General features: G+C 33.7%; 2 protein-coding genes and 1 non-coding gene across 4 annotated transcripts in view; all 3 read left to right on the forward strand.

Annotated features, from left to right (window-relative positions):
• The first annotated feature begins 184 nt into the window (after positions 1–184).
• On the forward strand, positions 185–2034 carry LOC123676082 (pre-mRNA-splicing factor Slu7-like). Its single transcript, XM_045611766.1, has one exon. It carries the CDS (start codon positions 295–297, stop codon positions 1939–1941), a length of 1647 nt encoding a protein of 548 aa, XP_045467722.1. The 5' UTR covers positions 185–294; the 3' UTR covers positions 1942–2034.
• Positions 2035–2867: 833 nt separating this feature from the next.
• Positions 2868–2988, forward strand: LOC123677211. Its single transcript, XR_006747079.1, has one exon. It is a non-coding gene; the product is annotated as a U5 spliceosomal RNA (small nuclear RNA).
• A 1785-nt stretch (positions 2989–4773) lies between these two features.
• The window catches only part of LOC123676083 (sodium-dependent transporter bedraggled), a 31081-nt gene continuing 9998 nt past the window's right edge, over positions 4774–25856 (forward strand). Inside the window, exons 1-5 of one of the 2 annotated variants that reach the window (XR_006746847.1) lie at positions 4774–5142; positions 15206–15803; positions 19845–20180; positions 22058–22326; positions 22496–22867. Coding sequence is in view for 1 of the 2 variants with exons in the window: in XM_045611767.1 (XP_045467723.1) it covers positions 15228–15803; positions 19845–20180; positions 22058–22326; positions 22496–22867 (1553 nt within the window). In the remaining variant the exon portion in view is untranslated. The remainder of the gene's footprint in view (positions 5143–15205; positions 15804–19844; positions 20181–22057; positions 22327–22495; positions 22868–25856) is intronic. The other variant, XM_045611767.1, reaches the window with a different exon arrangement.

The following is a 25856-nucleotide window of genomic DNA, read 5'->3' on the forward strand; positions in this document are numbered from 1 at the left end:
AATTAGTGAAAATGCGCCATAATTGTAATTTTAATAAGTGTATAAAATAAGTATCGTATTTACTCGTTCAACGTTCGGGTAAATTGTAAATTATTGGAAATGCGGTTACATCAGGAAGAAAAAGAAAAAAAAAACATCTGTTTCTAAGATGTCTATTGTTGTGTTGTGATCATAGACCCATAGGTCTATGGTTGTGATAGAACCACAGAACAGTGAACGAGTAAATACCAGAAACAACAAATGTTGTTTCTGTAAATACGATACTTATTTTACACACTTATTAAAATTATAATTATGGCACATACAGGATCCAATATTCCATTGTCACTAATCCTGAAATCTAAGTCAGAATTAGATGATGAACCGAAAAAAAAATCAAGGGAAGATTGGCGAAAGGCTAAGGAATTAGAAGAAGCTAGAAAAGCTGGTACAGCCCCAGCAGCCGTTGATGAGGAAGGTAAAGATATTAACCCCCATATTCCTCAATATATTTCATCTGCACCTTGGTATTATGGAACTAGTGGACCAACTCTAAAACATCAAAGACCCCAAGAGGAGAAGCAGAAATCATTTTCAGAAATAGATGAATGGTATAAGAGGGGAGTTGATACCTCAAAAGTAGTTACAAAGTTCAGGAAAGGAGCATGTGAAAATTGTGGAGCTATGACGCATAAAAAGAAAGAATGTATGGAGAGACCTCGAAAAGTTGGAGCTAAATTTACCAATGCTTCAATAGCGCCTGATGAATTTGTTCAAAAAAACTTGTTATTGAGTTATGATGGCAAACGAGATCGATGGAGTGGATATGAGCCTTCAGAACATAAAGCTGTCATAGAAGAATTCCAAAAAATTGAAGAAGCTAAACGACAACTTAAAGCTGAGAAGTTGAATGCAGGGGAAGATTCAGACGAAGAGAAAGATGAAGATAAATATGTTGATGAAATCGATATGCCTGGTACAAAAGTTGACAGTAAGCAGAGAATTACAGTAAGAAATTTAAGAATTCGAGAAGATACCGCAAAGTATTTGAGGAATTTAGATCCAAACTCTGCATTTTATGATCCTAAAACTAGGTCAATGCGGGTTAATCCGAACCCAGGAAAGGATGATGTTTATGCTGGCGAAAATTTTGTTAGATTTACAGGTGACACACAGAAACATGCCAGTGCACAGTTATTTGCCTGGGAAGCTTATGAAAAAGGAGTGGATGTTCATCTTTTAGCTGAACCCACAAAATTGGAATTACTTCAAAAGGAATATGATAAGAAAAAAGATCAATTCAAGAATAAAGTACATAAAAGTGTATTGGAAAAATATGGAGGTGAAGAACATTTACAAGTACCTCCTAAGTCTCTGCTATTAGCTCAAACAGAAGATTACATTGAATACTCGAGGTCTGGAAAAATAATAAAAGGTCAGGAGAAAGAAGATATTAAATCCAAATATGAAGAAGATGTATACATCAATAATCATACATCTGTATGGGGATCATACTGGCAAGGTGGTCAGTGGGGATATAAATGCTGCAAATCGTTCATCAAGAACTCATATTGCATTGGAGAAGCAAATTTAACAACTTCTGCACCTATTATTGAAGAAGATCCTATAGAAGCTACTAATGTTGACCACTCTAGTTCCTCTAGTGAATCGTCCTCTGAAGATAAATCGAAAAAAAAGGATAAGAAAAAAAAGAAAAAGAAGATGCGTAAGGAGTTGAAGAAAAACAAAAATCAAGAAGAGACAAAGGAAGATAAACTTAAGAATGCACTAAAAGCTGAAGAAGAACATCAGGCCAAGATGGCAAAATTACTATCAATGGATGAAAGAAAAAGACCATACAATAGTATGTTTGAAGCTAAAGAACCTACGGAGGAAGAAATGGAAGCTTATCATATGAAGAGAAGGCGAGAAGATGATCCAATGAATGCATATCTGAAATGAAAAAATTTCATAATAAGAAAGATCTGTAAATTGTACAATAAGTAAAGTAATAAAATCTTGTAAATTGTATAATATGTAAATATGTGAACTAATATAAACTTGTAATATTAAACAAAATGATTTTTAATACCAATACAACCCATCCTGGTTTTCTAGAATACTCCCTTAAGATTTGTCATGTTCACGTTGAAAAATGATGAATTTTTCCACTAGTTGGGAGTTATAATAATTTAATCCGACAATAATAATTATTATCCCAGCACTAGTTTTGGAGATACATGAATTCCTCTGTAAAAAGTAGGAATTCACCTATACACATATATCATTAAAAAATATTCAAATTTAGCAAGAGTAAATGCAAATCATATAACTAAAATAATAATAATAATAAATCGACTTTATTCAACAAATGTACATACATTTGGCCTGAAAAGGCGAAACTTAGCTAAAGCTACTCTTTCTTAAACTCTTAACCTTTTCAGTTTACAAGACAGAAAAAAAAACAAAATCGCTCTTGATTCTTGATTCCTCATACATATATGCGTCCAAAAATCTTTTGTACATATTTTCCAGCGAAACAAATTGTAAATGCACAACATTTCTAGAATCTAGAAATGTCGCTTTGGTTTGTGCCTTGTGGCAGCCTCGAAGCCGAGCCTCTTGATTTGTAGTTCCATTATCTGTTAGAAGGTGGCGTACAACGCAAGCTGATATAATTCAATTTCTTGAATATTTAAGCAAAAAGGATCAATTTGATTAGTTGAATTTCTTCAAATACAATTCATATGTTGATCAAAAATAGGAGTTTTTATTTAAAAATCAGTTTCATTCATTTCAAACAAGTGAATTTTGTGGTAAATGATCTTATATATCACTGATTACTTCGTTACGAATTTATATAAGAAGCGTAGTAAACGCTCAAAACGTTACTCTGATCTCTCCTCAGGTGCGAATAAATCTTTCGCCTTTTACTAAAGATTTCCGTGGGGAGGGATAACTCTAATGAGTCTATAAAAAATTTTTGTAGGCTGATATCTGATATCAGCCGCTCAAACGAATGAATATTAATAAGTACTTATAATATTTAATCATATATCATTGATGAATATTCCTTCAAAGGATCATATTGAAATATCACATTAATAATTTTTCAAAACCTAAGAGAAAAGTATATTCTGAATTCTGAACTCTCTTCTGTCGCTTCAAACTGTAAATAGCCTGTGTTGAAAATATTTTAGTTTATTCTTTTTTAATTAATGGTATTCTTTTTCTCTAACGATCAATGTGACTGACTAAAGATCATTTTAAATTCCGAATGACTAACACTACCCCGTATCTCAGTAAACGAAGCATTTGCGACCAAAAATTATACAGGGTGATTCATTGGTAAATGAGCAAAAGCTAAGGGTAGATAAAGAACACTGTGCGAGTCAGAATAACCTCTTTTTGAAGGATCTATCTCTTTAAAATCAAGATACAGAGTGTTTCATTGATTGACAAAATTTTAGATAGACACAATGTATAGGGTGCTATACATTTTGTCTACATAATGCCATTGGGATGAAAACTTGCTTTTAATTAGGAAACCTTACAATTTAGGTTTAGGAACATGTTATATCCTGAAAGGAAATTTCATTTTCTTTCAATACATCTTATGATCATTCCATTTGAGAAAACACACTCTTAATCATTTTAATACGTTTCTTTGAATCCTGTAAATGGGACACCCTATATTTTTGAACACAATTTTTTAGATACAGATTTGTCGAAAAGCATGCCCTTATCTGTTTTTCAAAAAATTTCTTCCGTTTCGAAGATATTGAGTTTTTCGACATCATTTTTTGATGGGACACTTCATATACATAAATATTTTTTCATTTATTTTGAGATTTCATTCATTTTGTGTCCATTGTATAATAGTAATCGAGCCAAATATAGGATATTTCATTCAAAACACACCAACTCTTCTCTATATTTCTAAAAGGATGATTAATTTCCAATTAAATGGGACTTCCTATAGATATATGACTTGATTATAATTATTAAATGGATCAAAATGAATTAAATCTAAAATTCTAATCTCAAATAAGAAATTTTAAGATATGTCCCATCAAAAAAATTTAGTCTTATACTAAATAAAGGGGAAATTTTCGAAAAACGTATAATAGGATAAAAATTACTGAAAAAGTTTTGGATATTTTTTAATATCGCAAACGGAAAACATTATTTTTCAGAAACGCCCTGTTCTCTGATATCTCATTACATATTTCGAAAAAGAAATCAGAGGGTCCTTGAAGATTTTTTCTCTGAATCTTACAGTTTTCGAGATGCTTACAGTGATTATCGAATTTGGGACATAGACTCCTTCAGACCACAAAATTTTAGAGACTGTTTCATGGTCTGAAGGAATATTAGATGAAATTTGGTGAAACAAATCTATAAAACATAATAAAGAGCCCTGATGAAGAATCGATAAAGATTCGAAACATTGGCAAATTTGATATAGGTTTTTCTTTCTTTTTTTGCTGTTTAACAGCTCCACATTGCCTGTTGTTGATTATTTAAATCACTAAGTTGTGGGAATAAAATAAAATATTATTATAAAACCCACCGAACGCGAAACCCCTTTTGCGCCATTTTGACCCACCATCCAACCCAAAAAACAAACCGCTTACATAACACCCACAACACTCTCCCCTAAGTTATTTTTGGACGTCATCTCCGACAAGGTCGGTCCGTGCTCCCCCAGCTCACCGACTCCTCGAAGAAGAGGTTCATGGTCAAACCCACCGATCGGGGGACCATCTCTTTGCAGCATCCGCGCCGAAAAAGCGGCAACACACGCGGCTGTAGACCTGCTAGCGCTGCTGAACGCTGGAGCGCCCAGTAAAAGTTTCAGTATTGTCGTGATAGCAAAACCCATGGTCGAGCAAAGTACACACGCTTTCGAACGCAACTTCTAGTGGTCAAAACCTCGACAGAACCAGCGACAAAACCGGAGATTCTTCCTTATGTTCAAGACCGATACAGTTTGAGACGATCAAGTGCGGTTTTTTCAGTGATTCTGGTGATTTTGTGACTGATTTTAAAGCGATTTTTGAGTTTTACGAGGTGTGAAATAGCAGTTTGTTGTGAATGTGGGATATTCTTGGTTGCCAGGATACTCCGAGATCGCCTGACTGGCCAGTTTGATGTCCATGGGTAGGTCTTCGGTGTTACGTGGATGTATTTTGGTTGGAATTCATGTCTACGATGAGTTTCCGGTGTTATTCCATCACTTATATTGAATTAAATGTTTTAAAACTTTTGCTACTATCAAGAAGACAATTTAAAATCTAATTCAAACAATAAAAACAACAAAATAATCGAATACACAACGAAGAAAAGCTTAAAAAAATTTTTTACGGTTGAAATATTGCTTAATTCTCTATTTTTTAGTTGAAAACGTAAAAAAACTATCTACTTATTACTTGATGTAGACTAGGTAATAAGTTATATGAACAATGAAAGATATAAAAAGAAATAAGCTGGCGATACTATCATTAGTGGTAATTGTTAATTTCCTCTTAATTAGAGAAATTCCTATAATTTTAAGTAGAGATAAAAAGTATAAGTTCTTCATTAAGAAACCCTTACAAAGTCGTATTATAAACTATCAATGAAATTTAAAAAAATATTGAACTTTTTTTCCCGAAAAAAAATTATAAATCAGTTTTGAGTGAAGGGATGTTTATTCGAGTGATTATTATACATACAGGATGTTCCTAAATTAGAAGTACAAAGGAAAATGAGAGATTCTTTGGATAATTTAAAGAAAAAAGTCCTATAAACATGGGCCCACTAATGCTTTGTTTTCGAAATACAGGGTGTTTCTTGTAGTACAATTTTTTTGTGATGATTATTATATCAGTTTATCGAATCTTCGCTTCGAATTGGGTGAATAAGTACCAAAGCTTAAAATCAAGCTCACTCACTCGATGTATACCTATGTATAATAATTTGGATTTTTCTGAGGATTGCTAGAGAATTTTTTTCTCGAAATCGGTAGCAGATATGACAAAAATACAAGAAACCAAAAAATATAGTACAGGACCAAACTTTCTTTTTACATTTTTCTAAACTAAACAATGGTTCACCAAAAAAAAATTTCTGGAGATGAGTAGCGCTCACCCTGTAGATTTGCATTCAAAATTAGCATATCACATGATATCTTTAAATTGGAATATCTATGCCAAATATTAGTTGAATATTTTATGAAAGAAAGTTGTTATGAGGAAAAAACTTGGAAGAAATCAAACTTTAACACTCTGTATTTCGAATTTTGGTCTTCATCAGACATATACCATAACCTTTTTAAAAATGTAAGTTGTAAAAAAAAATTAAATTAAACTTTTTTCTGAACGACTGTTAAGGCTCATCATTGAAATGCTAAAATGAGTTCTCTAATATTTGAAGTGAATTAGACTGAATTTTTCAAGAACCCGAGCGAAACCACTGAAACTAGATATAACATTTACAATATCATGTTATTTCCCAAAGGCTTCTTTTTCCTATAGGGAGTCACATTATCACAGCTCTCTGGCACGCTATCTACCTGTTTAACAAAGACTGAGTCATCCTAATAAGGGATAGTTTTAGTTGAAGTTTCAGGTAGGTACTAAAAAGATCTGAAGGGTTGGCTTTAAGTTCCATAAAAAATTCTTTAGGGTTCCAATGCTCCTCTCTATAAAATGTAAAATATCGAATAATTCAAATACAAATGAAAGCGTTAAGAAAAAATGAGAACTAGTTCATTATATCTACTTATTTCGAATGAATATCTATTATTATGTTATTCGTTCTAAATTCCAAATAAAGATTTGTAACTTCGAATCTATTATGGATAGAATTATTGTATATCGTGTACCTAGTTTTCAAAATACAATTTTTTACATGGATTCATTGGAAATGTACAGATCGATCATTCTGAGTGATCATTGCGGTATAAACACCACATTTGATAACAAATTTCATATGGATAGGTCTTAAATTTTCCGTTTTTATGGTGAATTCTAAAAAATTCCAAATTTAAAAATTTAAGGTGCCTTTACAACAAATGGGGGTGTTAAGGATACAAACCTCACCACAATGTTCTGGTTCTTGTTCGATAAACATTTGAGAATGTTTGATTTTCGTTATCTGGGTAAATACGAAGCACCAGATGGTTTCCGTTACATGTTAACCTTACAAATCTGACATTTAACTTTATTATCTCTTATAATGAATCTTTGGAATCGTTTGAAGAATGAAAACTTTTACAATTCCTCCTTATAATCGAATTCAAGGAGTTTCAGCCGTTAAATTCAATTTATTGCTGTAATCGTACAAGTCTAATCATTTTCGTGTCATTCTTAATTGAAACAAGGATTTTGTGATAACTGCAGTTTGGTTTATTATAATTATGATGATAAAACAATAGTTTTTTTTATTTGGTTTTGTGTAAACATTTATCTTCAACAAATGAATAAATGTTCGTTTACATTCGTTTTTGCTCAAAGTAATTTGTAATTTCTAGCAATATTATTTAAACAATTCAGTTACGCAAATAAAAATTCAAATTTCGAAAACTTAATCAATTAAATGAGGTTTTGAAGCTTAAAAAATTTCGAACTGATGTTCAATAGAGAAATGTTAAAATAAAGGAGCTTTGTCCTTGTGTGAAATTTGGTTCTGGTGAGATATTCGAGGACAAAGTTTTGTACCTGGTTCCTTGCAAGGCTTTCTTACAAAAGCATTCTTCCTTTTTTGTTGATCCACCTGTTTCATCGCAAAATTTTTAATAGAAAACAATAGTTGAACACCTGAAGTCACTTTTGGAATTCTGAAACACATACAAAAGATTTTGAATGGTGTAAAACAACCATGAAAAGGTCTAATCCTTTTGTTCTTGCACTGGACTTTGTTGGACAACACTAATCCTTTTGCGAAAGTTAATAAATCAGATTAGAGAACTGAAATACTGTAGAAAAATTATACAACTGCATTCTGAAAGTTAAAAGTCGAATAAATTTTGCTTTTACTTTCAAAACTACTGAAAATTTTCTCACGTTATTAGGAACCTTGATAATGATCAGTATCTCATCAACAACACTTGGTGAAACAATAAGATACTATGTTGAAAATATTCGATGAATATTCAATGTCCATTCTATGTATATTGGAGCATCTAAAGAATTATATAACTTATTGATATCGTCATTCTTTATCTACATGCTTTGGTATTCGGATAGTTTTACAGTCCATCGTCTGGTATCAATAATTTTAACTATTTCCTTCCATAAAAATATTATTTGCCATTCAAAAATTTCAGAAGGTGCTTGAACAATGTTACTACACATTCACGTGTACTTTCATTCATTTGTATGTTGCTGTTATCAACTTTATGGTAATTTCAAGTAAAGACGTAAATTTTTACTTAAGGCAAGATAAAGAAAGGGTAGAGTGATAAGAAGAGCATCGAATTTTAACAGGAAACACTTGAAAGTGCACTCTTTGGTTGACCTGTTCTTCTGATAAAAACCTGATAAAATTAAGTGCTCTCCTTTCTGTGTTTCGATAAAATTTTTACATTGAATACGTATTTTATTTTTGATGAAAGAATGATTTTGTGATTGATTGGTCTTTTCACATTTTCAAACAACATTTGTTTTGGTACACTGTGGCCTAATAACGATTACTACTTCTGCTATCAATATTCATGTGGATTTTATATCATAAGGAATTGTACAGTTTATGGGTTGTAAAATTTTCAATGCACTCCACTTCCAGTATTCTCATTTAAAAAGAAGTTAAATCATTATTTCTGGAGAAGAATTGTTATGATATTTCAGAGTTTTTCAATTGAATGTTGATTATTTTTGCTTTGTTGACGTTTTCTTTTGTTATATGCCGTTTTGTATATTGAATTGAAGAAATAACGAATTATTTCTATACAAATTTCAATTGGGAAAATTTCAAGGCGTTCTTTTTGTCATGAATTACAAAGGTTTTTCATTAGTGATAAAAACCTTCGTTCTTCATTCCTTTCTGGATTCTATCATGTTTCACTCTGACGTGAAGGCAGTAACTTGTATTCGTCAAAAAAAATTTCATTTTTGCACCAAATTTCGCATAAAAGAATTCAATAGTTCAATCAATCTGCAAACTGACATGCCATTAGTTAAATAGAATCAATTTCATTTATGACTTTCCTTTAGCAACAAAAGCAAAATAATTCTCAATATTATACGGGGTGATATAAAAGTCCAGGTCATAACTTTATGAAGTGATAGTTCTAGTTTAAGAAGTTTTTTCCTTGGAAAAACTCGTAAAAAGAAGTTATATTTCATTTCCAAAAATACTTTCAGAATATGAATGAAGTATAATTCTTAAAAATTGCATACAATCAAGAAATTTTGCGACAATAGGCAGGTTGTAATCTCTACAATATGACAAGACCTTCAACATTGCCATTTAATTTCAAGTTTATATACCACCAATAAACAAATAATTTTAGCATGACTGATATTTCGTAATCAAAATAACGTTGTAGAGAATCATCAATGGAATATATGTCAGTAGGTCTATGTCAGAAGAAGAAAATCGTCATCGTCAGCATAGTCTTCATTTCATCAGTCTAGGTGCAAAAGTAATAAATCCATTCATCATTAACAAAGTCAACGTAAACATTCCCAGAAACATGTCAACGTAGGAAAAGTGAATCCTTGAAAATTGCGAAAGATATGATAAAAACCCAGTGGGATCTTATTGGAATTGTAAATTTTTTTCTGGGAGATTACATGTGAGGTTTAATACTTATCTGCATGTGAACAATGCACGAAAATCTGTTTTGTACTTTCTGTTGAAATCATTGAATAATCGTCATAGGTACCGCAAAATTTATGTGGGAATAATCATATGTTATATAACAAGATTTATGAATTTAATCGTTCAAATTATAAAAGTTCAAATTTTGGGAAATAATTTAATTCGTACTGCTTCCTTAAATGTCTCCCAGTATTCAAAAATGAGCACTCATTATAATAAAACACTTCAACAGTTTTTAAACGAAGACTATACCTTTCCATTATTAAATGGCATAACCTACTGAACATTATATGTTGCTAATATAACCATTTTAAATTATAGATATCCTTATTATTATTATTATTATCCTATTGGATAATCTTTTACCAAATTTTGTGGTCATTTAATATTTTTGTTGAAAGATTTATGTGAAGAGCCGAGCAAAATCGGAGTTTTTGAAGGTATATATCAATTCAGGTTAACATATCATATCAAGAAATTTGAGTTTCTTTGCAAGAAATATGAGAATAACTGATAAACGGTAAAATGAAAACAATTTATGTGGGAACCATAAAAAATTAAAACAATGAAGAAGGTCTTGTGCAATATTATTTAATATTGTGCATCTATTCATCACAGAATTTATTTGAAAGATGTTGACCTCTGATTGGTATATTTCACAATGAGAGAACTAATCTCCAGATAGTTTCAAATCTACTGATTTTATATAACACTTTTGCGATTCTTCATTGGTTCTGGATCATAATTTCCAATAATTACATTGGGAATTCTACAATAGCAATGTTTGGAATGAACCTGCAAGTAAACAATCCTTTCTTCTTATGCTAATGAAACGTTAGTTAACTGTGTGTAAATAAGTTTATATGAAATCCTTTGTTCCTTATGGTATTAACAATGATATCTTGTAAACAGAAGTGTGACTCAACTAAGTATAATATCTTCAATTTATTCTTCAGATCTCTTCAAGTCCAGACTAAGTTATGATGCTTCTCACCATTTCATCTCAATGAGCTCTAATTTCCTATGTAATTACTTGAATGTATGCTTCTGCAATTATTGCTCTTCATTTTTATGATTATTAATGAGGATCTCAATTGGGTTAATTGCATATACACCTTTGGATCTTCACATTAATATACTACAAATTAGTAACGACGACTTTTAGTTCAATTCCAAGAAAACAGTTTTAATCCTGTCTGAAAATTTCACAATTTACACTGCTCAAAAAAATTAACGCACATTATGGAAATCTCAAATTTATTCTACAACTGAAGGTGTTCTCAATGATAATTATTTTTATCAGAATTATGCATGCATATGTTATCCACTTTCAACGTTTTTCTTCAATACAGATGTTTTTTCCCAGCAGGAATAAAAAAAGATGAGATTATCAGATTTTGAATGTATTGGCTCCGTTCTGAAATCAGTTGTTCTCGATCAATTCTAGTGATCAATAGTTTTTCTTTCGTTTGATTTTCTACACTCGATCGCTATGCAACGCGAAACACGCAATTTGACCCAAGAGGAATGTGCCCAAGCGGTAGTTTTGCGAGAAGAAGGGTGGACATACACAAGAATTGCAGAAAGGTTTCGAGTTTCCCATACATGTATGTCCAGAATGTTGCTGCGATTCAGGGAGACAGGTATGATTGTCCGAAGACCAGGACAGGGTGGACCATGGGTAACAACTGCCATTCAAGAACGTTTCTTGAGAGTTTCTTCGTTGAGGCAACGGTTTGCAACCGCTCGCCTCCTTCAAAATCAGCTTGAGCAAACTCATGGGGTGCAAATTAGCACTCAGAAAATAAGAAATCTCCTCAGAGAATATGATTTAAGGCCTCGTGTCGCGGCAAGAGGCCCAGCTCATACCCCAGCCCATCGAAGGGCGCGTTTGGATTTTGCGAGAGAGCATATCCATTGGGAAGAGGCTGATTGGGAAAGAGTTCTCTTCACAGATAAGTCTAGATTCTGCCTCTACCATTGTGATCGACGTTCCCTTGTATACAGACGTCCACATGAAAAATATGCTCTTCAATTTCCTGAATACTACTGGTTTCGGGGGAGGATCGATTATGGTATGGGATGGAATATCTTTGACTGCTCGCACAGACCTAGTAGTCGTTGATAATGGAGCTATGAATGCTGATAGGTATAGAAGGAACATTCTTGAAGAGCATGTAGTGCCATTTGCCCCATACATTGGTAAAAATTTCATTTTTATGGACGATAATGCCAGAACCCATCGTGCGCGCATCGTTCAGGAATTCTTTGAAGAGGTTGAAGTCTCTCGAATGGAATGGCCAGCAAGAAGTCCAGATCTCAATCCGATTGAGCAGGTTTGGGACAACCTCAATAGAAGGCTGAGAAGTTCAGAAAATCACCCAGCTACTCTTAATGACTTAGGAATCCAACTCAGAGAAATCTGTGAAGGATTAGAGCAGAACATTTTAAGATCACTCATTTTGAGTATGAATCGTCGTTGCCGAGCTGTAATTAACGCAAGGGGTGGAAATACCAAGTATTAAATCACTAATCAGCATTCCAGTATTTTGAAAATTGTTTATTTCTCTTCTTTCACATAAGATTCGGTGAAATCCTGAATTTTTCTTCCATTTAATGTGTCTTGTTTCGTTCAAAACCTTCCCGAGAGAACATAAAAAATAAGTTATAAAGTCAATGTAGAGTTAACTTTCATTAGAATTGAGATTTTCAGAATGTGCGTTAATTTTTTTGTGCAGTGTATATTCTATATGTTAGTTAATAGTTCATTGCAATCAGATTCGAATTGTGAAAGTTTGGGATATTAAAAAAATGCAGACTCATGGCACGATACTCTTGAAGACACAAAAACAAAGATATTCAAGGATCTAAAACGCATTTTGCTGGCAAAATTCAGACACCAAAAACCGATAACAAAGCTTCCTCTTCTCTTGGTACATAATTTTATTCGAATAATCTTCTGCAATGCTTTTCATATTTAGCAATGTGTTCATTTGGTCCTCTGAAACGTCTGAGTGAATTTCAATGTTCATTTTCTGGAGCCCACTCTTCATATACCTACAATTAATTGTATCCATTGTCTGCACCCACCCTGAATGAGGATGCATGGAAATTACATTTAATAATATCAAGGAAGGGAATAAGTTGTCTGACCTCATTTCGTGAAATAGCGCCATTGACCTTTCGCCAATATACATGAACCAACAAGCATTGTGCGTATGATTAAAAAGCTATAGAATATTCCTCCAGCAAAATTGAAATTTCTTCAGCTATTCATCATGAGCGAACGTACAGAAATAGATCAGAATGATGTGTTTGGCCGCTCGGTAACAACAGATACCCAACTGACCTAGATTCTGCAGCTATTTCTTCGTTAACGTACAAACAAAGGCATGTTTTCAAACAATCTTTTGTATTATGTAACTCGATATGGGGAGTTGTAAATGCCACTTAGTTCTAATTAGATGAAGGAGTCAACACAAAGTTACAGCAGATATTGATCAAAGAGACTCGACGTTTTCATGAATTAGTGCAATACCCAGAGGAAATCTGTTTCTTTTTTTATCCGATACATTTTAGTTTCCCAATAGGTCACATGAAATTTGAGATCACAGCGAAATATAATTCTTATTTTTCAATTAAACCATTATCATTGAAATTCGTCGATCTGCCCTATATTTGCTATGTCTAACTGGACCAATAAAGATTTATCATTATTATTTATAATTGATCTTATCGGGTTTTGTAACACTATTATCTCCCAAGAAGTTCTAATTTCAATAAGCGCAACCCTCACCATTGTAAGAGCTGAAACCATTTATTCCCAAAATCGAATATCTATTCCAAATTTCAGCGTGAAATCCACTTTTTTTCATAGCAAAAGCTTCCTCTACCTTAGTTTATCTCAATAAATTTGACTCTAATGAGCAAATGAAAATGATAGTTACAGTTTTTGATTCAACACAATTTTATATGGCTGTAAACTCATATGTATATTTTCTAAAATACAAGTTTCACTTTTGAAACATTTGGCAAAAACGTTGATGAGTGCATGCCAATAATAACGTCTTCCCATAACTCACACTTCAGGGTTCAGTGTGTGGTCCCATTAACTTCTTTTTCTAGCTTGAAATATCCATTTTGCCTCCGAGTCTAGTAAAGGGTGTTTTTTTTAGAGCTATAGAACTTCAGATTGCAATAAAACAACAATGGATTATTCGATTGACATGAATTGAATTTTATTTATCCGCAAGATAATCTTGTGGCATTACATTTTAAATATGATTTCTGGCATATGACCGCCATGACTGGCTTGGATGTAGTCCAATCTGGACGTCCAATTTTCGATGATTTTTTCCAACATTTGTGGCCGTATATCGGCAATAACACGGCGAATGTTGTCTTCCAAATGGTCAAGGGTTGGTGGCTTATCCGCATAAACCAATGACTTTACATAGCCCCACAGAAAGTAGTCTAGCGGTGTTAAATCACAAGATCTTGGAGGCCAATTCACAGGTCCAAAACGTGAAATTAGGCGGTCACCAAACGTGTCTTTCAATAAATCGATTGTGACACGAGCTGTGTGACATGTTGCGCCGTCTTGTTGGAACCACAGCTCCTGGACATCATGGTTGTTCAATTCAGGAATGAAAAAGTTAGTAATCATGGCTCTATAGCGATCACCATTGACTGTAACGTTCTGGCCATCATCGTTTTTGAAGAAGTACGGACCAATGATTCCACCAGCCCATAAAGCACACCAAACAGTCAGTTTTTCTAGATGTAACGGTGTTTCGACATACACTTGAGGATTAGCTTCACTCCAAATGCGGCAGTTTTGTTTGTTGACGTAGCCATTCAACCAGAAGTGCGCTTCATCGCTAAAAAAAATAAAATGGACGTAGTGCGCGATACGTATTCCACACAGAACCATTATTTTCGAAATAAAATTGCACTATTTGCAAGCGTTGTTCAGGCGTGAGTCTATTCATGATGAATTGCCAAACCAAACTGAGAATAAATCACTTGACAGCTGTTGAATCGGTCGCCATCTCGAACAGTAATGACAACTTAAAGTTATATACCTCGAAAAAAAAACACCCGTTATTAGTGGATCACTTCTGGGGATGAAAAACATTAATTCACTCTTAAAATTAATTTTAGACCATCCTGTTCAACTTTGGTTTCGATTTGTTCATCTGTCGTCCTGTGTGTCTGCATATCTTTATAAAAGCCTCAAGTTCTATAATTCTTATCCGATTTCAATGAAATTTGGTATGGGCATTCAGTTTGGACTATAGATGATCCCATACATAGTTCAGCTATTCCAGAAAAAGGGTACTCGTTGAGCACTACCGTAAATTTCTAGTCTCATGGTTCAGGAGAATTTTTGTGTCTAAATTTTGTATTTCTTTTCCAGGAGATGACAAAGAGACGTGAATATGTCAAACGCTGAAGAACAGAGCGATGACCTCATTAATTTCAACGCCACCACAGTCTTGACCTCCACAGCATCAGAACCAGACTACGACAATGTTTCTGACAACTTGTTGGACACGGAGCTACCAGAGCTCGAACAGAAGCTGCAGACTTCGTCGCAAGTCTCCACAACCCATTCCAGAAGCAGCAGCGTGGACATCGAGGATATCCTCATCTCCATAGATGACGACTACAACCTTCCTCCAAGACCTGGACCATCCAACGAGCCATATCATTTTTTCGAAGAGATATTGCTTCAAGATCTTGGCCCCTACGCCTGTTCGCCTGAGAATGAAGAGGAGAGTGAAAATGTCGAAGCTTTTCGGATTCTGGACAGTTTAGATGAAATCTTGAATGCCCATCTTCAGGAAGATGAGGAGGAATGTGAACATGAGTGTGATTGTATTGACTCTGTTACGCAGCAGAGTATAGAAGAGTGCCTTAGTGAATTAGATGATTATCTTAGGGGGCTGGACTATTGTTATGAATCCGATGAGGAGGACCAAGGAGACCAAGTTGCTGATTTGGATTCTTATAAGGTTTGTAATTTTTTAAGGATTTGTCTTTAGGGAACCCATCATTGAAATGCAACTTCTACTGGAGAAAATTCAATGGATATTTTGCTGTTTTCATTTCCAGATTTCGAGTCTATTTCTGAGCCTAATGAAATGTTTGAAATGCGGAGGGCATATTGCTGAATGTTCAATGTCAAAATGCCGGCTTACAGTTTTTAGCTGGGCATATAACTCAGTTTAGAAGCACAGTGTCTAAAATAGTTACAAGTAATACTTTTCATAATTTCACTTCATGTTCTGAAATGGAAAATGTGATATTAAAATCTAAAAATAAATGAACAAAAAATAAACATTACGTCAAAATACCTACACGTCAAGGTTGTATCTTTTTAATAAGCTGTGATATAAGCATCAAAAAAGCATATAATAACTGAAAAACTAGTGAGGAATTGATTTTTCCAGCATAATCATCAGATAGTGATATAATAATTCATTCTCTAGATTTCTCTAATCAATTTCAACGAGGGTGTTATTAAATCTAGATTTAACTGTATGAATTATTCTTTTGAACAATGGACCTCTTGTTTACTATGATAAATATGAATGTCACATTTAGGAACAATAGAGTTGCAAGGGAAATTCTCTTCAAACATCGTCGATAATAATGTTATAAATCTGAGAAATCCTGAGAAATTATTATATTTGGAATTGAAGAAATGAGGAACTATTTTTCTGGAGCAAAAACAAGTCATACTGTATTCTTATTTGCATTCAGATTTGATTATTTGTTTTGCTGTTTGAAGATCAAAGTTTGAGAATATTTTTCACGTCATTAACACTTTGGATTTCCTGCATTTTTCAAACGATCTATGTTTACTTTTGGATTATAGTTTCTAAAAATAGTTATATCTGCAATATTAAGTTTACCTATTTGATGATGTACTAATTTTCATTTTCAATGTGAATTATAACGCATATTTCTGATCAATGTTATTTGCTTTAAATTTTAGAGTCTCAAAATGTCAATTGACTTTGTAAATTGGTGAAATCTGTTAAATGGTTCCGATGTTTTTGAATATAAAATTTTGTTTTCTCAATAACCGAAAATAATCATTTGATACAATTGTTATTCAGGAATGAGTTACAGTGGAATGAAAGATTATGTAATTGGAGGATTAATATATTTTGAATCGATATATCAGAATTTTCCGTTAGATTTCTCTGAAATTTTTATGTTTGTGAAGATCTTCGAACAATTTAGTTATTTGAAAATTCAGCGGTTAGACTAGAAAAAAGCCTTGTTAAAATAGATGTAGTAATCAGATCAAAGGCATAAACCCAAATGTTTACTTATGGTGCCCCACAAGAATGTTTGTTTCTGTTGAGAAATTGGGTGGCTTCCATGTGGGAGAGCACTAAAATAGTAATGGTTGTTTCCATAGTTTTCCAATTATCATTTCAACAATGGAGACTTTACATCCCATTTTATGAGCAATGAATACTATTCGGAAATACGTCAACATCTTTTCAGAAAGGATGGATTGAAAAGAGCATTTTCTGGCGTCATTCGAGTAATTGCTATTTCACAAAGTATTGCTGTATGTATATCTGAGCTCTTTTAGTTTCGAGGGATAAAGTCTAAGAAATCGCTCGATTATGTTCGTTAAAAACTACTTGAGACCAATTTCCAATAAGTCTACTCCAACTGAATGAAAATTTGCGAAACATGCAGTTATTTCATAATCTTGATCAATATAACTATAGATAATATCGATAGGAGGTATCTAATCTTTTCACTTTTGAGAGGGTAAATTTATAAATAGAATGTGTTTTATGGAAATATTGCACAATCATTATCTATAAATAAAACAAAGTCGAGTTAGCTACGCCTGGATCGATTTTTATGATCTTTGATTTATTATTGGATTTGTTTAAGATAACTGTCGGAAGATTTGAAAAATTCACGTGAAATAAGTAAAAATTGAAAAATAAGGAGGCTATAGAGGAGGTTGAATATTTTCTAACAATTCCAAAAACTAGAGGTTGCATAATTTTTTTTAAATTTCTTATGTCATTCGTGTTCAGCAGGTTTTGCAATTTAATAATGGAGAGCTACACGTTTTAACAACGTTTAGATATTGTTTCATCAAAGTACAGTTCAGTACCTAGTGTTGGTACTGAAGAAAATTCACTTTTAAAATTGTCTACAATAAGAATGATATTGAGTTGATCGACTAAGTTAAGTCATCCATGAATTCTTCCTAAACACTCAGAATTCACAAATAGACATTGATTTTAACAAAACAATTCAATAATTTCTAGACGTTGCCGAAGCGTGTATCTTTCCTTTATTGAATGGCATAACCTACTGAATTCAATTGACACAAAATATGTGAAGAAATAATACACAGTGTGGCTACTATAACACTTTTAGATTGTATCATTCCTATTGGAAAACTATATTATCTGACAGAAGACGTCAGAATAGGTATATTTTGAAAGTTTATTATACAGCGGTTAGTTTGACAGACATTATGATGATCCAAAAAGTTTGTTCTGCATTTGAAATGAGGTAAAATTATAATTTCGACGCATCAGTATTCAATATTTGTGAGTTTTAAACTGCAAATAAACACGATGTAAAATTGAAATTATGAGAGTTCATTAGAATTGAATATTTAATGATTTTCAAACTCAATTCTGCCACCGAAACAAAAATCAAATTTCTGACAGGACAGAGATTATTTGTTAGGTCCACTAGATATTTATGGTTGCATTTTTCTTCGAATGACTTGACACAATTCAGTTCAGTAAATGATTTTTTTTATCTATCCCTCTTATTTTCACTGCTAACTCAAACACAATTATTGTAGCAGGTACTTAAAAGCTTAAACTTGAAATTTCCTTTTCACATTCATGAGTTTTTGTTTTGCAATATACCTGAGACAGTCTACTAATGAATCGTGTTTGCTTTTCACGTTATCAACACAAACCTCTATAAATATCATGTCACATGATCCAGTCTTATTTTATTGGTATCGGGAAATCCGGAAAAATCCTTGCAATGGTAGTTTTATAATTCTCAGTTGAGGAATAATATTTGAGGTATGTGTTATGATGTTAAGATATCACGATATCATAAAATTTGCGTCAATCAGAAAATCAGATGAGGCTAAAAATAGACCAATCGATGAGCACTTTTACCTATATCAGAACACTTCAGGCTGAAATGAAAAAAATCGAAAATTACATGAAATGGAGTTGATAGCTTTCAGCGAATGTTCGTATACTGATTTACTTTAAAATGTTTCCTCAATATTCGAGCTCCAGTTCAAAATTTGAAATTTACATTGTGAAATGATGAAACGATCAGTTCAGGGAACGAACGCTTGAAAAAACATAGCCAAAATATCTTGGGACGCGAAGTTAGTAATAAAATGTAGAGCAGATGGAATTTCAACTTTATTCACTTGAAAAATTCAATTTGGTTAATGACTTCGTACTCTATGCCGAAATTGAAAAAAGCTAATAAAGGAATGTGAAATCGAAGTGACTCAGATCTAGAGACTGTAAAAATTACATAGAGGGTGACATTCTCATTGACAACCAACCTTTCAGACACTGAACACAACCAAATATTGTCAAACGACCACCTTATTCTCCTTATATGACCCTAGCAGACTTTTTTCTCTTTCCCAAACTCAAATAACTACTTTGACAATCGATTCACATATAGTATTTTATTCTCAATGTTAGTAGAGCTATTTCAGAAATAAATCACCTAACCTAACCCCAAACAGATTCATACAGTGAAAATAATGGAACAAAGTAAACTTTATAATGAAATATTATTAAACATCAATACGATCATTACAAAAGTAAACGGTTGAATTAATCATAAGAACGAATGCTTTCGAATATGCCACCTTAGGATACTTCCAAGTGACGTCACAAATGCCATATGTTTTACTTTTTCAATGGGATTTACAACAAAATAATCAATAGATTTCATTATACAATTATCAAATTCCAACATGATTTCAGTTATAATTTTTTTTATTTCAGAACGAGCCAGAAGAAAGCCTTCCAGTCACCCCCAACAGGACAGAAAGCAGAGCAAGTTTACGTATAAAATTGAGAAAAATCGAAGAAAACTACGCCAAATATCTAAGTCTTGGAAGGGCGAACAGATGTTACCAAATAAACGAACAGAAAAAGGAAAATTCAAAGTCCAGATCTCTATCTGCTTCTTGCAGACGAAGAGAAGCTTTCAAGGAGGTCCGTTCTCAGTTTGTAAACGCTTTGGCTACGTTACCGAACAGGAGAAAGACCAGAACTGAGCTTTTAAGATCTTCTTTAGTCGAACAAAATGAACGAGCAAGTGACAGTATGGAAACTAAGGTGAGAATATGTTTTTCGAGATTTTGTGCGATTGGTATCGAATCGGTTTATCTCGATGGCCGATTGTGTTATCTTGAGTAGAACGTGTATTTCATGTCTAAATCATTCTAATTGGAAAACGGGTCAACGCATGGCTGTTTAATAGGCTTTTACCTTTCACATTTTAACACATCTTGCTTGGCAACCACTGGATACAAACAAACCAAGGTCGGAACAATACTGAAAACATATTTACCACACCGTATCTTTGGCAGCTGCCACGGATTTCCGGTCATCAGTAGCAGATGAAACTGTCTAGTTTTCCGGTTGATCAAAGGGGTACGAATAATTTCTTAGATATTAAAAATTAACGAGTTTTATTTTTTATTTCATAGGGTTATAATTCGAATTTCATGATAAAATTCTGAATAGTTTTCCATGGTTAAATTTTTTTCATTTCTAATGGAGTTTCTAGAATAACGATTAATTGATTAGATATCATGCTAAGTAGGCTATTTGACCATCATATATATTTACTTAAATCCTCATAGATTAGAAGAAGAGGGAATAAGGATTATTAATCCTCTGTCATTATTCCCTGAGGGAAAAATACCGGGTTTTCCTGAATTAGAGGTACAAACGAAAAGGGCAGATTCCTGGTATCATTTTAAGAAAAAAAGTTTCATAAACTTGGAACCGCAAACGCTTTGTTTTCGAGATAGAGGCCATAGAGGGTGTTTAAGTTTGATGTTTTCAAGTTTTTTTCCTAAAGCACCTTCTCTTCACGATATATTCAACTTGAATTCGGCAGAGATATTCCAATTTGAAGTTTTCATCATGTGATATGCTAATTTTGAATATAAATCTACAGAGTGATATTTTTTCTGGAACAATGTATGCTTCTTTACTCCAGACTTTTTTTTTCTTGGGGGACCACTGACAGTTCAGAAAAAATGTAAAAAAAAAACTTTGATCCAATACTAATCTTTTCGGTTTTCTGCTACAGATTTAGAGAAAGAATTTCAAACAGTTTTCTAGTAATCCTCAGGAAAATCCAAATTATTCTGAAGGTCCAGTTAGTAAGCTGTGATGAAGAAATTAATTATAAGTTTTGATACTTATTCAACCAATCTGTAGCGAAGATTAATAAAGATTCGACATACACAAAAAAGAAGGACTACAAGAAACACCCTGTATCTCGAAAACAAGGCGATTCTTTTGAACTTACAATTTAGGAGTACTCTGAATAATAACCTTCACAGAAGAATACGGTTGAATCAATAATGAATCATCATCTATTGACTATTGAGAAAGTTTGGTTATACATATACCAATAAAAATTGGCTTTCATAAAAATAAAGCATTTCTGATCCTTCTTCAAAACGTAGTCGATTGAATTACTGGAAAAAAAATTTCAGAAAAGCAACTATATGAAAAACAGTGGGTGTGTTCGATTAGATTTGTTGAGATATTAGACGGTTCCGTTAACCATTAAAAAAAAGCTCGAAATTAACTGAAAGGGACAAGAAGAATTTCAACTATCTTAATTATTCAATTCCCAGTACATTGTTGTACGGAAAAACGCTTTTATAAAGACTAATAAGAATATTAGTGGCCCTAGACGGGAACCCTGAAGAACACCATTATAGTCGGCAGAGTATACATCAATGCATAGTTCGAACGATCTCCGAGAGGTCTAGAAGCTTTATCTCAACACCGGTTGAAGGCATCACATATGTAAGCTATTATGTAAAGTGTTTACACTTCCGGAAGTTTTCCAAACCTCCTGGATTCTTGTGACAAAACGCACGAGTACCCACGAAACTGTTAGTTGAGTGTCCCCACGTTAGTTACCAATTACACCACTCCTCCAATGATTCCATAATTCTCTTCGGCAGGACGTGCAATCCCAAAGGCTCGCACACGCTTCCGGCGAGTGCTGTACCGGAACCGTCGTGGTCGAGGCGCACAGGGAAGCGTCGGGCCGCACCAGTAGTCCGGTGGACGCCATCTCCGACGGACAACGCGACGTGGGGGATGATATGGCCGGTGCAGGTCCGAAAGACGGTGGAGGTCAAGTCAGGACTTGGCTGAGGTCGTCCATGAGGCAGCTGAGGCATCTGAGGCTGCCGAGCGAGAGCGAGCCGGTGAGAACAAACAGAGAGGGGTAAGTAGGATTTTTTTTTGGGTTTTCGGGAAGAAGATTCTGTTTTGTAGAGTTTGAAGAGTTTCGGCTTCTCTCTGGGAGAAATAAAAAAAATCAAACGAATCCTCATTCCTTCTGTAATTTCGTCTCAAATCATTCCACCGTTTCAAAACCTTCTTTTCTTCCACAGAACCCTCCCAGAATACCCCACAGAGCCACCCCCGCAAGCGAACCACGTGGATCAGCTCCAGGAGGTCGTCATCCCCAGCGGTTTAAGACCTTTCAGTGCGCCCTCCAGGTTGTCTAGGACTCTCAGTGGCGGCGCGTCAACCCTAACGACCCCGTCGCGTTCCCAATCGCAACTTTCGCGTGACAGTGCAGTGTCGCTCGAGCCGGGTGGCCAAGGGGGTAGAAGCAGTTCCGCGTCTTCGGTTTCTAGGAGGCAGAGGAGTTTGTCTTCGAGCGAGAGCAGCCTGGCGTCCAGTTTGGAGACGGGGGGACCTACGTCTGGCGCCCACGCGCCCCCAAGGAGTCAGAACGGAGGAGGAGGGGAGGCCAGAAGGTGAGAACTTGAAAGATTCAGTTTTATGTTTTTGTCCGGTCGTGTTGGTTTATTGATTGATTTGGTCTAGACACGATGCGTAGGATGGAAGGGATAGGGGTGTTCTTTCAAGTGGAAAAAAAACTATGGTTCAATATTTCTTCCTGGCATTTGTCAAATAAATTAAAAAATAAATATTCAACTATGTAGTGGCAAAGAGGACACGAATACCAGTGATGATTAAAAAATAACTGTTCATCTTCAAAGATTAGACGATGTTCCTAGTTTAATTTAACTAGCACTGAAAACTGAATTTATAGTTATCACTACATGAACAGTAAAGAACTGGATTAAGCGGGATCTTCGAAAATCTGTAGATCTTTATAAAATTCTCGTGTTTTCGGTAGGACAGACAGATATAACTAAATTGCTTAAGTGAATCCAAGATGATCATTTTCGGCCTAAAATTCGAGAATAGCATTCACCTGGACAAAATTATTTAATCACTTTTTATCTATCGAGCTAATTTCATTTTTGAAAGAGCAAAATTAAAAAAAAATGATGAAATTACATGGTGTTAGAAAGTAATTCATCCAAGGATAATAAAAAAATAACAAATTAGCGGAAATATTGGAAAATTTTCACATTACTAGTTTCCTCAATTGTTGCGTGTTTGGGTACAATCTAAGAGAAAGTTATTAGTTGCATTGAACTCATTGAACGTAAGTGATCTAAAATGAGTAAGCACCAACAATCGAAAGATACCATCGTCAACAGTACATATTCTATTGTTTGTACAATTTGTAAAACTGAGTAAAAACCGTTAGTAGAGTCCCATTTGAGAATCAGTTCAGTGGGATCAAGGATTTTGCTTATATAGAATGTGTGAATGTGATTTAATTATTTTGTTTTATGAATAAATATTACGAAATGCTTAAATTAGAATTTGATTTAGGAGGGATAAACGAAAACTCGAAATTAACAACTCCAAATCTATGGATTGGGAATGTTTGAGAAATATATTAATATTAGTATGTAGTATTCTTAAGTGACACAATTTTGATAATTTCACAATTCCATTTATGAGAATGCTCAATTTTATGTTTGACGTTCGTTTTAACGTGAAAAAATTGTTTGAAGTGATTGGTGGAAAACATTGAGTTTCTAAACATATTTCAAATATCAATATATTCAAAATGTCTACCATTCAGTTCTAGTTTTAGTGTCTTTCTTCAAATTTTTTCCTTATACAGACTATTATTCATAAATGAATGTCTTCACGTTATGAAAGTCTAGACATTTATTTATTTGATATATAATATTAAAAATAAGTGTCCAAAGAACGTGAATTCATAAATCATTCATCTTTTACCGACGAAATGAATAAAATCTTATCAATATTCGATTTACTCTTGTAGTTGTTTAGTTTAAGAACTCAAGTTTCGTTCATTCAACGTGGATTTTATTGACACATCAATTTCAAGTTATTACCTATTCTATGGTATAAATGAAAGAGTAATCGAGTGTTAGTTCACAGACCTAACTAAATAACTGTATATCTCATAAAAAATATAATGAAAATCATTGAAACGTGATCGCTTCAATGATAGTATGAAAAATACAGTTTAAAAACATGAAAGATTTGGTATTTCCTTTTTTTAATAGTTTTTTTTATATAAATCTACTGGACTGAAGTTATTATTATCATTATCAATAAATATCACCTAAATACTTGAATTTTTAGTATTTTTCGATACATACGACAACGTCGCTCTTCTTTGAAACAACTTTCGGATCACCTGATAACAGATAAAGTTCACCACAAAAATCTTACCTAATGTGTGGGCAAAAAATATCAACTGGGAATCTGAAATTGCGGAAATTCTCAGTAAACTTAGGAACGGTCACCACAGTTTTTATCAAACTTGTTTTACAAGGTCGCAGATATACGTAATCGCACCAAATTTCAGGCAGATATCTTCAGAATTTTTATACCTATCTATTCTGCCGATAAAAATTTTTTTAAGATAATTTTGAGGTTTTTTGTCCTCTTGAACGTATTTTGCGGTATTATCGATGAGTAGACATACTAATGCAGGTTTCACCAAACTATGATTGACAGATTTGACAGTTTTAGTTTAAAATGAGTCTAGAAAGAGCAGCAACAGCAATATTCTCAGTTGTTCTTAAGCAACTCACACGGGTTCGATTCTTCACATTGTCCCTACCTCAAATTTTCTTGTCCCAAACCTCAAATTTTCCACCACTTTGGTTTTTGTCGGTCGAAAAGGTGCTTCATATGTGACTGCAACATTTTCACCATTTTTGTAGTGAATTTTAACAATTTCAATGGGTTTTGAAGCGTGTATCGTTACATTTTTAGTAATGGTGTAGTTTTTACTTGTCAAATGTCAAAATATGACAGTTTCAAAAGTGACAGCTGCCAAGAGAGCGGAATATTCCAAATAAGACCTCTTATTGGAAAATCCTTGTACAATCAAAGTTACATGACACCCACAATAAGTTTTACAAGTTCTGCTAAAGGTTTGTAATAGGAACTAGGTATAGTACATTTTGTATCCGGAAATATTACTAGATTAGCTTATTTTGTAGTCTGAATTCGCTTCGAGATTGTAGTCATTCTTGAACGATTTCAGAACAATATTTGTTAGATGGAACAAAAATAAATCATTCAGAAATCAATGTGCAATCCATAGATGTGACATTCAATGCATGAATCAGCTCTGTGACCAAACCTCCTCCAAACAAAGAAAGGCAGCTCAACAAAAGCATACCCGATAAATACCAACTGGTTTGCTAACGAAACAAGTATTCTTTGTCTGTGAACCTCTTACCGTACCTATCACCTATTTGCTAGTCAAGACGACCTTCAGAACTCTATATGCCAAATAATGTCCGGCTGGATGGACAAGATCGACCTCAGTTTAATGACTTTGGGGTTTTTCGTCTCTTTAACTGTTCTCGATTCTCCAATCATGCCAGTGTAACA

The sequence above is a fragment of the Harmonia axyridis genome, chromosome 3 (genome assembly GCF_914767665.1).
Source record: "Harmonia axyridis chromosome 3, icHarAxyr1.1, whole genome shotgun sequence".
Lineage (NCBI taxonomy): Eukaryota > Metazoa > Arthropoda > Insecta > Coleoptera > Coccinellidae > Harmonia > Harmonia axyridis.